This window comes from Zonotrichia leucophrys, unplaced genomic scaffold (genome assembly GCF_028769735.1).
Source record: "Zonotrichia leucophrys gambelii isolate GWCS_2022_RI unplaced genomic scaffold, RI_Zleu_2.0 Scaffold_166_103890, whole genome shotgun sequence".
Taxonomy (NCBI): domain Eukaryota; kingdom Metazoa; phylum Chordata; class Aves; order Passeriformes; family Passerellidae; genus Zonotrichia; species Zonotrichia leucophrys.
Window position 1 is genome coordinate 86,399 of NW_026992371.1, and position 17,492 is coordinate 103,890.

The 17,492-nt window shown below is 54.1% G+C and overlaps 1 protein-coding gene across 1 annotated transcript; it reads right to left on the reverse strand.

Moving 5' to 3' along the window:
* Positions 1-3,549: 3,549 nt before the first annotated feature.
* Positions 3,550-16,909, reverse strand: LOC135461087 (ribosome biogenesis protein BOP1-like; the record flags this gene model as incomplete). Its single annotated transcript, XM_064738072.1, has 6 exons — positions 3,550-4,424; positions 6,464-6,571; positions 7,711-7,795; positions 10,760-11,048; positions 14,926-15,106; positions 16,777-16,909. Coding segments are annotated over 6 exons (950 nt in total), but the record flags the coding sequence as incomplete, so codon positions are not given.
* Positions 16,910-17,492: the final 583 nt, after the last annotated feature.

Here is a 17,492-nt window from a genome sequence, read left to right on the forward strand (position 1 = left end):
TTTTGTCCCTCTGGAATTTTGGGATTGCTCCGGATCTGGGGGTGGGGGTTGGGGACCCCAGCGGTGTCTCCATGGGGACGATCCCGGGGCTCCTCCCGGCCTCTCATCCGCAGGGAAAACCCTGGAATTTCCGGCTGGTCCTGCCCCGTTCCTGTCCCACCTCCGGCCTTGCCTGTGGGATCCTGGCCCGGATCCCATTCCAGACCCCAATCCCAATTCCCATCCCAGATCCTATTCCAAATCCTTTTCCAAATCCTATTCCAGATCCTAACCCAGATCCCATTCCAGATTCCCATCTCAGTTCCCATTCCAGATCCCATTCCAGGTCTTCTTACAAGCCCTATTCCACATCCCATTCCTATTCCAGATCCCATTCCAGATCCTATTTCAGATCTATTCCAAATCCTTTTCCAGATCCTGTCCCAGATCCTATTCCCGATCCTATCCCAGATCCCATCCCAGATCCCATCCCAGATCCCATTCCATGTCCCATTCCAGGTCCCATTCCAGGTTCTGTTCCAGACCCAATTCCAGATCCTTTTCTGGACCCAGTTCCAGATCCTATCCCAGATCCCATTCCAGGTCCCATCCCAGATCCCATTCCAGGTCCCATTCCAGGTCCCATTCCAGGTCTCCTTCCAAGTCCTGTTCCACATCCCAATCCCGTTCCTATTCCAGGTCCTTTTCCCGATCCCGTTCCAGGTCCTATCAGAGATCCCATTCCAGGTCTCATTCCAGATCCTATTTCAGGTCCTGTCCCACATCCTATTTCAGGTCCCATCCCAGTTCCTACTCCATATCACATTCCAAATCCCATTCCAGATCCTTTCCCAGATCCCATTCCAGGTCCTGTCCCAGATCCTATTCCCGATCCTATTCCCGATCCCATTCCAGATCCCATTCCAGGTTCTGTTCCAGACCCAATTCCAGATCCCTTTCTGGACCCAGTTCCAGATCCCATTCCATGTCCCATTCCAGGTCCCATTCCAGATCCCATTCCAGGTCTCCTTCCAAGTCCTGTTCCACATCCCAATCCAGTTCCTATTCCAGGTCCTTTTCCCGATCCCGTTCCAGGTCCTATCAGAGATCCTTTTCCAGGTCTCATTCCAGATCCTATTCCAGATCCCATCCTAGATCCTTTTCCAGATCCCATTCCAGATCCCATTCCAGGTCCTGTCCCAGATCCTATTTCAGAGATCCTTTTCCAGGTCCCATTCCAGATCCCATTCCAGATCCTTTCCCAGATCCCATTCCAGGTCCTGTCCCAGATCCTATTCCCGATCCCATTCCAGGTCCCATTCCAGATCCCATTCCAGGTCCTGTCCCAGATCCTATTTCAGATCCCATTCCAGTTCCTATTCCAAATTCCATTCCAGATCCTTTCCCAGATCCCATTCCAGCTCCTATTCCAGATGATTTTCCAGGCCCAATTCTTGGTCCCATTCCAGATCCTATCCCACATCCCATTCCAGACCCAATTCCACATCCTGTTCCAGTTCCCATTCCAGGTCCTGTCCCAGATCCCATTCCAGATCCTTTTCCAGATCTCATTCTATTTCTTATCCCAGATCCTTTCCCAGACCAAATTCCAAATCCAATTCCAGATCCTACCCCAGATCCCATTCCAGATCCTTTTCCAAGTCCCATTCAAAATCCTATTCCAGATCCCATTCCAGACCCAATTCCACGTCAATTCTGGATCCTTTTCCAGATCCTATTCCAAACCCTTTTCCAGGTCCCATTCCAGATCCTGTTCCAAGTCCTGTTCCAGGTCCTGCTCCATTCCCTGACTTCTTTTCCTGAGATAAATCAGATCCAGGGAATCTCATCCTCTGTTCTGGTCACTTCCAGCTTTTCCATTGGGATCCTGCTCCAGATCCTGTCCCAAATCCCATCCCAGGTCCTATTCCAAATCCTATCCCAGATCCCATTCCATGCAAAAAAAGCCTTTCATGATTCCAGTGGATCCTGGGAATTCTACGTGTTGGGAATGTGGGGGTGGGATTGGGATGGGGATATTTGGGAATGCGGGGATGGGACTGGGGACACCCAGGGGATGTGGGAATGGGAACATTGGGGAATTCAGGGCACAGAGAGTCTGGAATTGTATCCCAAAAAATCCTCCCATGAGCCCTGGGAATTCTGATCCTGGTGGATCCCTACATGTAGGGAATGTGGGGTTGGGATTGGGATCCTCGGGAATGTGGGAATTGGGATGGGATTGGGGACATTGAGGGATGTGGGAATGGGAATATTGGGGAATTCAGGGCATGAAGAGCCTGGAATTGTATCCCAAAAAATCCTTTCATGAGCCTTGGGAATGGGAATTCCAATGGTGGCAGGTCCCAGTGGATCCTGTTGGGAATGTCAGGTGTAGGGAATGTGGGGATGGGAATATTGGGAATTCAGGGCACAAAGATCCTGGAACTGTATCCCAAAAAATCCTTTACAGAGCAGTGGGAATTCCAATTGTGGTAGATCCAGGTGGATCCCATTGGATTTCCGTGGTGTGGGGAATGTGGGGATGGGAGTGGGGACATTGAGGGATGTGGGAATGGGAACATTGGGGAATTCAGGGCACAAAGAGCCTGGAATTGTATCCCAAAAAAGCCTTTACTGAGCCTTGGGAATGGGAATTCCAATGGTGGCAGGTCCCAGTGGATCCTGTTGGGAATGTCAGGTGTGGGGAATGTGGGGATGGGAATATTGGGAATTCAGGGCACAAAGATCCTGGAACTGTATCCCAAAAAAGCCTTTCCTGAGCCTTGGGAATGGGATTTCCAATGGTGGCGGATCCCAGTGGATCCTGTTGGGAATGTCAGGTGTAGGGAATGTGGGGATGGGAATATTGGGAATTCAGGGCATGAAGATCCTGGAGCTGTATCCCAAAAAATCCTTTACAGAGCAGTGGGAATTCTGATCCTGGTAGATCCAGGTGGATCCCATTGGAATTCCGTGGTGTGGGGAATGTGGGGATGGGACTGGGGACACCCAGGGGGAATGTGGGAATGGGAACATTGGGGAATTCAGGGCACAAAGAGCCTGGAATTGTATCCCAAAAAATCCTTTACTAAGCCCTGGGAATTCTGATCCTGGTGGATCCCAGGGGGATCCCTACGTGTAGGGAATGTGGGGGTGGGATTGGGATCCTCGGGAATGTGGGAATTGGGATGGGAGTGGGGACACTGAGGGATGTGGGAATGGGAACATTGGGGAATTCAGGACACAAAGAGCCTGGAATTGTATCCCAAAAAAACCTTTATTCAGTACTGGGAACGGGAATTCCAATGGAGGCAGGTTCCAGTGGATCCTGTTGGGAATGTCAGGTGTAGGGAATGTGGGGATGGGAATATTGGGAATTCAGGGCATGAAGATCCTGGAACTGTATCCCAAAAAAAGATTTATTCAGTACTGGGAACGGGAATTCTGATAGTGGCGGATCCTGGGAGTGCTACAAGTAGGGAATGTGGGGATGGGATTGGGATTGGGGATATTTGGAAATGTGGGAATGGGAACACAGCGGAATTCAGGACACAGAGAGCCTGGAACTGTATCCAAAAAAAGCCTTTATTGAGTGCTGGGAATTCCAAAGGCAGCAGATCCCGATGGATCCGGTTGGATCCAGGCGGAGCCCACCGGATCCTTGTGGGAAGGTCGGGTGTGGAGAATGTGGGATGAACATGTGGGGATGGGAATATCGGGAATTCAGCACATGAAGATCTCCGGGATCATATCCAAAAAAAGCCTTTATTGAGCACGGTAAATTATGAAAGCAGCAGATCCCGCTGGATCCGGGTGGATCCCTGTGGATCCCCGTGGGAAGGGCAGCTGGAGAGACACACAGTGCCGCTGGAGAAGAGCCAGGGATCCAATGGGATCCTGCTGGATCCCAGGGGATCCCATCGGATCAGGGTGTCCGAGGAGAAGAGCCAGGGCTGCTGGGGGTGGATCCAGGCGGATCCCTGAGGATCTCACTGGAACCCTGGTGGATCTGGGTGGATCCCAGTGGATCCCGTTGGATCAGGTGTAGAGCCTGACGGTTCCATCAGCCCCAGCGGAGAAGATCCAGGGCTGCTGGGGGTGGATCCCACTGGAATCCCATGGATCTGGGTAGATCCAGGTGGATCCCGTTGGATCAGGTGTAGAGCCTGACGGTCCCATCGGCCCCAGCGGAGAAGATCCAGGGCTGCTGGGGGTGGATCCAGGCGGATCCCTGAGGATCTCACTGGAACCCTGGTGGATCCAGGTGGATCCCATGGATCCCGTTGGATCAGGTGTAGAGCCTGACGGTCCCATCGGCCCCAGCGGAGAAGATCCAGGGCTGCTGGGGGTGGAAGGCGACGTCGAGCACGCCGAGGTCCAGGGTGGGCGCGTGGCCCTTGAGCACCTTGAGCGGCACCAGCAGCGCGTTCTGCAGCAGGTCACTGGGACAGGGGGGAAAAACACCGGGAATGGGAATGCTGACAGTGGGAATGGGAATTCTGACACTGGGAATGGGAATTCTGACAGTGGGAATGGGAATGCTGACAGTGGGAATGGGAATTCTGACAGTGGGAATGGGAATTCTCACACTGGGAATGGGAATTCTGACACCGGGAATGGGAATTCACACAGTGGGAATGGGAATTCTGACACTGGGAACAGGAATTCTCACACTGGGAATGGGAATTCTCACACTGGGAATGGGAATTCTGACAATGGGGATGGGAATTCTGACACTGGGAATGGGAATTCTGACACTGGGAATGGGAATTCTGACAGTGGGAATGGGAATTCTGACAGTGGGAATGGGAATTCTGACACTGGGAATGGGAATTCTCACACTGGGAATGGGAATTCTGACACTGGGAATGGGAATTCTCACACTGGGAATGGGAATTCTGACACTGGGAATGGGAATTCTCACACTGGGAATGGGAATTCTGACACTGGGAATGGGAATTCTCACACTGGGGATGGGAATTCTCACACTGGGAATGGGAATTCTCACACTGGGAATGGGAATTCTGACACTGGGAATGGGAATTCTGACAGTGGGAATGGGAATTCTGACAGTGGGAATGGGAATTCTCACAGTGGGAATGGGAATTCTCACACTGGGAATGGGAATTCTGACACTGGGAATGGGAATTCTGACACTGGGAATGGGAATTCTGACACTGGGAATGGGAATTCTGACACTGGGAACAGGAATTCTCACAAATCCCACTGATAAATCCCATAAAACCCCACAAACAAATCCCATTAAAAAATCCCATAAATCCACTGAATAAATCCATAAATCCCATCAATAAATCCCACAAATAAATTCACAAATCCCCTAAATAAATCCCATAAATCCCTTGGCAATTACTGGTGAATCCCACAAACAATTCCCACAAATCCCCCAAACAAATCCCACAAATCCTCTAATTAAATCCCGTAAATGCCATGACAATTCCCGTAAATCCCCTAAATAAATCCCATAAATCCCATGACAATTCCCGGTGAATCCCACAAACAAATCCCACAAATCCCCTAAATAAATCCCGCAAATCCCATGACAATTCCCGGTGAACCCCACAAGTGCATCCCACAAACAAATCCCCCAAACCAATCCTGTAAATCCCACGACAATTCCCAGTGATTCCCACAAACAAATCCCACAAATCCCCTAATTAAATCCCATAAATCCCGTGACAATTCCCGGTGAATCCCACAAGTGAATCCCACAAATCCCACAGACAAATCCCGTAAATCCCACAGACAAATCCCACAGACAAATCCCATGACAATTCCTGGTGAATCCCACAAACAAATCCCACAAATCCCCTAAATAAATCCCGTAAATCCCAGAGACAAATCCCGTAAATCCCCTAATTAAATCCCATAAATCCCATGACAATTCCCGGTGAATCCCACAAACAAATCCCACAAATCCCCTAAATAAATCCCATAAATCCCGTGACAATTCCCGGTGAATCCCCTAAGTAAATCCCATAAATCCCCCAAATAAATCCCATATATCCTATGGCAATTCCTGGTGAATCCCACAAACAAATCCCATAAATCCCCTAATTAAATCCCATGACAATTCCCGGTGAATCCCACAAGTGAATCCCATAAATCCCCCAAATAAATCCCGTAAATCCCGTGACAATTCCCATAAATCCTCTAAATAAATCCCACAAATCCCATGACAATTCCCGGTGAATCCCTAAGTAAATCCCGTAAATCCCATAACAATTCCTGGTGAATCCCACAAACAAATCCTGTAAATCCCATGACAATTCCCGGTGAATCCCACAAGTGAATCCCACAAATCCCACAAACTAATCCCATAAATCCCACGACAATTCCCGGTGAATCCCACAAACAAATCCCATAAATCCCATGACAATTCCCGGTGAATCCCCCAAACAAATCCCATAAATCCCGTGACAATTCCCGGTGAATCCCCCAAGCCAATCCCGCAGATCCGCACTTGTAGACCATTCCGTGGCAGACGATGACGGAGCCGTCGTCGGAGCCGGAGGCGAACAGGGGGTAGCGGCGGTGGAACGCCACCGAGCGCACGGCGCGGCCGTGGTGCCTGGAAAAACAATGGGAAAAATAACGGGAATTAGCACCGGGAAAAATGGGAATTCCCGCTGGGAAAAACAACGGGAAAATGGGAATCGGAACTGCAAAAAACAGGAATCAGAACAGGGAAACGCGGGGATCGGCAACAGGAAAACAACGGGAAAGTGGGAATTGGCAATGGGAAAAACGGGAATCGGAACGGGAAAAATAACGGGAATTAGCACCGGGAAAAATGGGAATTCCCGCTGGGAAAAACAACGGGAAAATGGGAATCAGAACTGCCAAAAGCAGGAATCAGAACAGGGAAACGCGGGGATTGGCAACAGGAAAACAATGGGAAAGTGGGAATTGGCAATGGGAAAAACGGGAATCAGAGCGGGAAAAATAACGGGAAAAATACTGGGAATTAGCACTGGGAAAAATGGGAATTCCCGCTGGGAAAAACAACGGGAAAATGGGAATAAGAACTGCGAAAAACAGGAATCAGAACAGGGAAACGCGGGGATTGGCAACAGGAAAACAATGGGAAAGTGGGAATTGGCAATGGGAAAAGCGGGAATCGGAGCGGGGAAAACAACAGGGAAAATGGGAATCAGAACACGGAAAATGGGAATCAGAACAGGGAACATAACGGGAAAAACAATGGGAAAAATGGGAATCAGCACCGGGAAAAACACCAGGAAAAATCGGAATCACCACCAGGATAAACACTGGGATAAACACCAGGAAAAACAGGAAGCAGAGCTGGGAAAAATGGGAATCAGCAAAGGGATAGAACACCGGGAAAAATGGGAATTAGTGCCAGGGTAAACACCAGGAAAAACCGGAATCAGCACCAGGAGAATCGGGAATCAGCACCATGAAAAACACCGGGATTGACACCGGGTAAAACAGGAATTAGAGCCAGGAAAGAGGGGAATCAGCACCAGGAAAAACACCGGGAGAAACACCGGGATAGACACCGGGAAACCAGGAATCAGCAATGGGAAAAACAATGGGGAAAATGGGAATTAGCACCGGGAAAAACGGGAATTAGAGCCGGGAAAACACGGCGATCAGCAACAGGATAAAACACTGGGAAAAGCGGGAATTAGAGCCCGGGAAAATGGGAATGAGCGCTGGGAAAAGGGGATGGGCAGCGGGAGTCACCTCAGCAGGCGGTAGGGCCGCGTGGACAGGTCCAGGTCAAACCAGGCCAGCTTGCTGTCGTAGCTGCCGCAGATCACGTTGTCCCCTGGGGAAAACGCCGGGATCAGCGGGATCCCCTCATTCCCACAAGGAATCCAAGGAATCCCCTCATTCCCACAAGGAATCCCCTCATTCCCACAAGGAATCCCCTCATTCCCGCAAGGAATCCCCTCATTCCCACAAGGAATCCCCTCGTTCCCACAAGGAATCCCCTCATTATTCCCACAAGGAATCCCCTCGTTCCCACAAGGAATCCCCTTGTTCCCATAAGGAATCCCCTCATTATTCCCACAAGGAATCCCCTCGTTCCCACACGGAATCCCCTCATTCCCACAAGGAATGCCCTCGTTCCCACACGGAATCCCCTCGTTCCCACAAGGAATCCCCTCATTATTCCCACACGGAATCCCCTCATTCCCACAAGGAATCCCCTCATTATTCCCACAAGGAATCCCCTCATTCCCACAAGGAATGCCCTCGTTCCCACACGGAGTCCCCTCTTCCACAAGGAATCCCCTCATTATTCCCACAAGGAATCCCCTCGTTCCCACAAGGAATCCCTCGTTCCACAAGGAATCCCGGCATTCCCACAAGGAATCCCTCAATCCCACACGGAATCCTGGCATTCCCACAAGGAATGCCCTCATTCCCACAGGAAATCCCCTCATTCCCACAAGGAATCCAAGGAATCCCCTCATTCCACAAGGAATCTCCTCATTATTCCCACAAGGAATCCCCTCATTCCCACAAGGAATCCCCTCATTCCTGGGGGGAATCCCCTCATTCCCATGAGGAATCCCCTCATTCCCGCAAGGAATCTCCTCATTATTCCCACAAGGAATCCAAGGAATCCCCTCATTATTCCCACAAGGAATCCCCTCATTCCCACAAGGAATCTCCTCATTCCCACAAGGAATCCCCTCGTTCCCACAAGGAATCCAAGGAATCCCCTCATTCCCATAAGGAATCCCCTCATTCCCAAGGAATCCCCTCGTTCCCAAAAGGAATCCCTCATTATTCCCACAAGGAATCCAAGGAATCCCCTCCTTCCCGCAAGGAATCCCCTCATTCCCACAAGGAATCCCCTCATTCCTGGGGGGAATCCCCTCATTCCCACAAGTAATCCCCTCATTATTCCCACAAGGAATCCAAGGAATCCCCACATTCCCACAAGGAATCCCCTCATTCCCACAAAGAATGCCCTCATTCCCACAAGGAATCCCCTCATTCCCGCAAGGAATCCCCTCATTCCTGGGGGGAATCCCCTCATTCCTGCAAGGAATCCCCTCATTATTCCCACAAGGAAATCCCCTCATTATTCCCACAAGGAATCCCCTCATTCCCCAAGGAATCCCCTCATTATTCCCACAAGGAATCCCCTCATTCCCACAAGGAATCCCCTCATTCCCACAAGGAATCCCCTCATTCCCACAAGGGATCCCCTCGTTCCCCAAGGAATCCCGGCGTTCCCACAAGGATCCCCTCGTTCCCACACGGAATCCCCTCGTTCCCGGGGGGATCCCAGCATTCCCGCAAGGAATCCCCTCGTTCCCACAAGGAATCCCCTCATTCCCCAAAGAATCCCCTCGTTCCCACAAGGAATCCCCTCATTATTCCCACAAGGAATCCCCTCATTCCCACAAGGAATCCCCTCATTCCCACAGGGAATCCCCTCCTTCCCCAAGGAATCCCCTCGTTCCCACAAGGAATCCCCTCCTTATTCCCACAAGGAATCCAAGGAATCCCCTCATTCCCACAAGGAATCCCCTCATTATTCCCACAAGGAATCCCCTCATTCCCCAAGGAATCCCCTCATTCCCACAAGGAATCCCCTCATTATTCCCACAAGGAATCCAAGGAATCCCCTCGTTCCCACACGGAATCCCGGCATTCCCACAAGGAATCCCCTCATTCCCACGAGGAATCCCTCATTCCCACAAGGAATCCCCTCATTATTCCCACAAGGAATCCAAGGAATCCCCTCGTTCCTGGGGGGAATCCCCTCATTCCCGCAAGGAATCCCCTCATTCCTGGGGGGAATCCCCTCATTATTCCCACAAGGAATCCCCTCATTCCTGGGGGGAATCCCCTCATTCCCACGAGGAATCCCCTCATTCCCACAAGGAATCCCCTCATTATTCCCACAAGGAATCCCCTCGTTATTCCCACAAGGAATCCCCTCATTCCCACAAGGAATCCCCTCATTCCACAAGGAATCCCCTCATTCCCACAAGGAATCCCCTCATTATTCCCACAAGGAATCCCCTCATTCCCGCAAGGAATCCCCTCATTCCTGCAAGGAATCCCCTCGTTCCCGGGGGGATCCCAGCATTCCCACAAGGAATCCCCTCATTCCCACAAGGAATCCCCTCATTCCCACAAGGAATCCAAGGAATCCCCTCAATCCCACAAGGAATCCCCTCATTCCCATAAGGAATCCCCTCATTCCCACGAGGAATCCCCTCGTTCCCACAAGGAATCCCAGCATTCCCACAGGGAATCCCCTCATTCCCACACGGAATCCCCTCGTTCCCACAAGGGATCCCCTCATTATTCCCACAAGGAATTCCCTCGTTCCCACAAGGGATCCCCTCATTCCCCAAGGAATCCCGGAATCCCCTCGTTCCCACGAGGAATCCCCTCATTCCCACAAGGAATCCCCTCATTATTCCCACAAGGAATTCCCTCGTTCCCACAAGGAATTCCCTTGTTCCCACAAGGAATCCCCTCATTCTCCAAGGAATCCCCTCGGTCCCACAAGGAATCCCCTCATTCCTGGGGGAAATCCCCTCGTTCCCATAAGGAATCCCCTTATTATTCCCACAAGGAATCCAAGGAATCGCCTCATTCCCCAAGGAATCCCTCGTTCCCCAAGGAATCCCCTCATTCCCACAAGGAATCCCGGCGTTCCCACAAGGAATCCCCTCATTCCCGGGGGGAATCCCCTCATTCCCACACGGAATCCCCTCATTCCCGTGGGGATCCCGGCATTCCCGGGTGGATCCCGCACCTCCGGGGTGCACGGCCATGCTGGAGATCCACTGGCAGTTGCTCTGCAGTTTCTTGGTGAGCTCCTGGCGCAGCAGGTTGTAGACGCGCACCGAGCGCTGCGAGGCCACCAGGAAGTGGGGCCGCAGCGGGTGGAAGCGCACGCACTGCACCAGGCCCGGGCTGCGCCGGAACGGCTCCTGGCTCCAGCGCCGGCTGCTCTGGTGGATCAGCACCTGCTGCCCGCCCGGGCTCCGCACCACCGACGCCCAGTAGTCGCCCTTGCCGTGCCACGTCACCTGCGTCACCGGCTGAAACGGGAATGGGATCAGGAACGGGATCAGGAATAGCATCCGGGTCAGATCCCAAAATCCTGACCCTCGGGATCACCACCAAGGCCCAAGGAATCGCCCTGGCTGTGCCAGCATCACCAGCTGGGAATGGAATGGGATTGGGATCTGGGTGAGATTCTGACCCTCTGGATCATCCCAGAGATCCTCAAGATGGGAATGGGATCTGGGAAAAATCCCAAAATCCCAACCCTGTGGGTCATCCCAGGGCTCCTCAAGGTGGGAATGGGACTGGGATTGGGATCCGGGTGAGATCCCAAAATCCCGACCCTCTGGATCAACACTGAGGTTCAGCAGTCGCCCTTGCCGTGCCACGTCACCTGCGTCACCGGCTGAAATGGGATCAGGAATGGGATCGGGAACAGGATCTGGGTGAGATCCCAAAATCCTGACCCTCTGGATCAACACTGTAGTTCAGTAGTTGCCCTTGCCGTGCCACATCACCTGTGTCACCGGCTGAGAATGCAATGGGAACGGGATCCAGGTGAGATCCCAAAATCCTGACCCTCTGGATCAACACTGGGGCACAGGAATCGCCCTGACTGTGCCACATCACCTGTGTCACCGGCTGGGAACGGGACAGAGAAAGGAATGGGATCAGAAATGGGATCAGGGTGAGATCCCAAAATCCCAACCCTCTGGATCACCACTGGGGCACAGGAATCGCCCTTGCCGTGCCACGTCACCTGCGTCACTGACTGGGGATGGGATCAGAAATGGGATCAGGATCAGGAATGGGATCTGGGTGAGATCCCAAAATCCCGACCCTCTGGATCACCACTGGGGCACAGGAATCGCCCTTGCCGTGCCACGTCACCTGTGTCACCAGCTGGGAATGCAATGGGATTGGGATCCAAGTGAAATCCCGACCCTCTGGATCATCCCAGGGCTCCTTGGGGTGGGATTGGGAATGGGATCCGGGTCAGATCCCAAAATCCCGACCCTCTGGATCAACACTGAGGCACAGGAATCGCCCTGGCTGTGCCACATCACCTGCGTCACCGGCTGGGAACGGGACAGAGAAAGGAACGGGATCCAGGTGAGATCCTGACCCTCTGGATCATCCTGGAGCTCCTCAGAATGGGAGTGAGAATGGGATTGCGATTGGGATCCGGGTGAGATCCCAAAATCCCGACCCTCTGGATCAACACTGGGGCCCAGGAATTGTCCTGGCTGTGCCACATCACCTGCGTCACCGGCTGGGATTGGGATCTGGGTGAGATCCTGAAATCCTGACCCCCTGGATCACCATGGAGACCCTGGCTGTGCCATGTCACCTGCGTCACTGGCTGGGAATGGGATTGGGATTGGGATCTGGGTGAGATCCTGAAATCCCGACCCTCTGGATCACCACCGAGGCACAGGAATTGTCCACATCACCTGCCGCACCAGCTGGGAATGGGACTGAAAATGGGATTCAGGTGAGATCCCAAGATCCTGATCTTCTGGATCATCCCAGAGATTCTTGGGGTGGGATTGGGATAAGGATCCGGGTCAGATCTCAAAATCCCGACCCTCTGGATCACCACTGAGGCCCTGGAATTGCCCTGGCTGTGCCACGTCACCTGCGTCACCGGCTGGGAATGGGATTGGGATCAGGACTGGGATTGGGATCTGGTGAGATCCTGAGATTCTGACCCTCTGGATCATCCCAGAGCTCCTCAAGGTGGGAATGGGATTGGGATCTTTCTGGATCATCCTGGAGCTCCCCATGGTGGGAACAGCGGGATCACGGAAGGGGAGAGGGTGGGGGTTTGGTTGGTGGGTCCAGGGATGGGAATGGGAACAGGATTGGGAATGGGAATGGGAATGGGAATGGGAATGGGACTGGGACTGGGAATGGGACTGGGGCAATTCCCAGGAGCAGCTGAGGGAGCTGGGGGGGCTCATCCCAGAGAAAAATGGGATTGAAGGGATGCAGGGCGGGATCTGCTCCCTGGGAATGCGACAGGACCCGGGGAATGGCCTCAGGTTGGGATTTTCAGGAATAGTCCCCTGGAATTTGGTGGAATTCTGGGATTTGGGGCCTCGGGAAGCTGGGCAGGGACTGAGACCGAGGATTCCTGGGAGAAGCTGGGAAAAGGGGCTGATCCCAGCTGGAATTCCTGCGGCTCCGGGAAATGTTTCTGGGGATCCCTGGAAAATGGGGCTGGGGAAAGGCTCTGGCACTTCCCAGGATTCCCGGGAATGGGGAGGGATCCCTCAGGATGTGGAGGGAGGGTCAGGATCCTTTTGGGATCCTTCCCGTGGGATACAGAGCAGGGAACGAGGAGCCTCTTGGAATTCTGTCCCCTGGGATGCAGATGTGGGAAGGAGCCCAGGATCCTGGGCTGGGATTGATCCACAAGCCCCAAATCCTGGGAATGCCAAGCCCAGATGCCAAGCCAGATCCCAAAATTGCTGGTGGTCCCACCTGGATCTCAAGAACACCGATCCCACCCAGATCCCGGGAATGCCAACCCCATCTGGATCCTGGGAACACCGATCCCACCCAGATCCTGGGAATGTTGATCCCAGCTGGATGCCAGGAACATCGATCCCATCCAGATCCCAGGAATGCCAAGGCCACCCAGATCCCAAGAACAACAATCCCCCCCAGATCCCAGGAATGCCTAGACCACCCAGATCCCATGAACAACGATCCCGCCCAGATCCCGGGAATGATGATCCTGGCCAGATCCCAGGAATGCCAAGGCCATGCAGATCCCAAGAACAACAATCCCACCCAGATCCCGGGAATGCCAAGGCCACCCAGATCTCAGGAACACCGATCCCACCCAGATCCCGGGAACGATGATCCTGGCCAGATCCTGGGAAGGCCGGTCCCAGCGGGATCCCGTGAATGCTGATCCCACCCAGATCCCGTGAATGCCGATCGCTGGGTGCCAATTCACCCTGGATCCTGGCAATGCCGATCCCAGCGGGATCCCGGGAATGCCGATCCCAGCCAGATCCCAGGAATGCCAATCCCTGGGTGTCAATCCCACCCAGATCCTGGGAATGCCGATCCCAGAGGGATCACGGGAATGCCGATCCCATCCAGATCCCAAGAACACAAATCCCACCCAGATCCCGGGAATGCCGATGCCTCCCAGATCCTGGGAATGCAAATCCCACCCAGATCCTGGGAATGCCGATCTCTGGGTGCCAATCCACCCCGGATCCCGGGAACGATGATCCCACCCAGATCCCGGGAACACCGATCCCACCCAGATCCTGGGAACGCCAATCCCACCCAGATCCTGGGAATGCCGATCTCTGGGTGCCAATCCACCCCGGATCCTGGGGACGATGATCCCACCCAGATCCCGGCAATGCCGATCCCAGCGGGATCCCGTGAATGCCAATCCCACCCAGATCCCGGGAACACTGATCCTAGCGGGATCCGGGAATGCCGATCGCTGGATGACAATCCATCTCGGATCCTGGGAACGATGATCCCACCCAGATCCCGGGAACGATGATCCCACCCAGATCCCGGGAACAACGATCCTAGCGGGATCCTGGGAATGCCGATCTCTGGGTGCCAATCCACCCCGGATCCTGGGAACGATGATCCCACCCAGATCCCGGGAACGATGATCCCACCCAGATCCCGGGAACACCGATCCCACCCAGATCCTGGGAACGCCGATCTCTGGGTGCCAATTCACCCCGCATCCTGGGAACGATGATCCCACCCAGATCCCGGCAATGCCGATCCCAGCGGGATCCCGTGAATGCCAATCCCACCCAGATCCCGGGAACACCGATCCTAGTAGGATCCCGGGAACACCGATCCCCCCCGGATCCCGGGAACGCCGATCCCCCCCCAAAACCCCGGGAATGCCGGTCCCACCTTGCCGTGCTGCACGCGCAGGCGGACGCCCCGGGCGCGCTCCTCGGCGCTGGCCGGCTCCCAGCGCACCGGCTGCGGCCGCTCCTCCTGCGGAGCCTCCCACGCCTCCAGCAGCTGATCCGTGCCCGACACCAGCAGCCGGTCCCCCAGGCCCGCGTTCACCAGCAGCACCTGCTCGTCCCTGGAATGGGAAACACGGGATCAGGGGGAAATCTGGGATCAGGGAATCCTCTGGGATCAGGGAACCCTCCCCAGGAGCACCTGCACATCTCATGGGAATGGGAAATCTGGGATCAGGGGAAATCTGGGATCAGGGGAAATCCTCTGGGATCAGGGAATTCCCCCCAGGAACAGCTGCTCATTCCTAAGGAAATCTGGGATCAGGGAAATCCGGGATCCGGGAACCCTCCTGTGGGACAGGATCAGGATTGGGCCGCTCCAGACTCCAGGCACGGAATGAACTCTGGCCGAGGATCTGGGATCTCCAGAGCAAAAACCAGGAATGATCCCTGGGGAATGATCCCGGGGGAAGGATCCCTGGGGACTCACATGGTAATGGGATTGGGATTCCACGGAAATCTGGGAATGATCCCTGGGAATGATCCCAGGGCACTCACATGGCCACCGGGCAGATGGAGGGGTTGGGGTTCCAGGGAAATCTGGGAATGTGGGAATGCTCCCATTGGACACTCACACAGCCACGGCCACCAGGCAGATGGAGGGGTTGGGGTTCCAGGGAATGATCCCAGGGAAATTTGGGAATGTGGGAATGTTCCAGGGCACTCACACGGCCACGGCCACCAGGCAGATGGAGGGGTCGGGGTTCCAGGGAAATCTGGGAATGTGGGAATTATCCCCAGGGAAATCTGGGAATCTGGGAACGCTCCGACGGGACACTCACACGGCCACGGCCACCAGGCAGATGGAGGGGTTGGGAATTATCCCAGGGAAATCTGGGAATGTGGGAATGTTCCCAGGGAAATTTGGGAATGTGAGAATGTCCCCAGGACACTCACACGGCCACAGCCACGAGGCAGATGGAGGGGTTGGGGTTCCAGGGAAATCTGGGAATGTGGGAATGTGGGAATGCTCCCAGGACACTCACACGGCCACGGCCACCAGGCAGATGGAGGGGTTGGGAATGATCCCAGGGAAATCTGGGAATGTGGGAATGCTCCCAGGACACTCACACGGCCACGGCCACCAGGCAGATGGAGGGGTTGGGGTTCCAGGGAAATCTGGGAATTTGGGAATGTGGGAATGCTCCCAGGACACTCACACGGCCACGGCCACCAGGCAGATGGAGGGGTTGGGGTTCCAGGGAAATCTGGGAATGTGGGAATGTTCCCAGGACACTCACACAGCCACGGCCACCAGGCAGATGGAGGGGTTGGGAATGATCCCAGGGAAATCTGGGAATGTCCCAGGACACTCACACGGCCACGGCCACCAGGCAGATGGAGGGGTTGGGGTTCCAGGGAACGATCTCAGGGAAATCTGGGAATGTGGGAATGCTCCCAGGACACTCACACGGCCACGGCCACCAGGCAGATGGAGGGGTTGGGGTTCCAGGGAATGATCCCAGGGAAATCTGGGAATGTGGGAATGTTCCCAGGGAAATTTGGGAATGTGAGAATGTCCCAGGGCACTCACACAGCCACGGCCACCAGGCAGATGGAGGGGTTGGGGTTCCAGGGAATGATCCCAGGAAAATCTGGGAATGTGGGAATGCTCCCATTGGACACTCACACAGCCACGGCCACCAGGCAGATGGAGGGGTTGGGGTTCCAGGGAATGATCCCAGGGAAATTTGGGAATGTGGGAATGTGGGAATGCTCCCAGGACACTCACACGGCCACGGCCACCAGGCAGATGGAGGGGTTGGGGTTCCAGGCCACGCTCTTGACCACGGATCCGACGGGCAGCGTGCGCAGGCAGCGCCCCGAGCTCACCTCCCAGAAACGCACCGTGCCGTCATCCGAGCCTGCGCCGGGAACAACGGGATAACGATGGGATAACAACGGGGAAACAACGGGATAACGACAGGATAATGATGGATAATGATGGGATAACAACGGGGTAACAACGGGATAACAACGGGGTAACAATGGGGAAACAATGGGATAACAACGGGATAACAACGGGGTAACAACGGGATAACAATGGGATAACAACGGGATAACAACTGGGAAACAACGGGGTAACAACGGGAAACAACGGGATAACAACGGGGTAACAACGGGATAACAATGGGATAACAACGGGATAACAACTGGGAAACAACGGGGTAACAACAGGGTGATAACGGGATAATGATGGGATAACAACGGGATAACAACGGGGTAACAACGGGGTAACAACGATCCCCAGGAAATCTGGGAATTTGGGAATGCTTCCAGGGCACTCACACAGTCCACGGCCCAGGCAGATGGAGGGGTTTGGGGTCCAGGAATGATCCAGGGAAATCTGGGAATGTGGGGAATGTCCCAGGAAATTTGGGAATGTGGGAATGCTCCCAGGGCACTCACAACAGCCACGGCCACCAGGCAAGATGGAGGGGTTGGGGT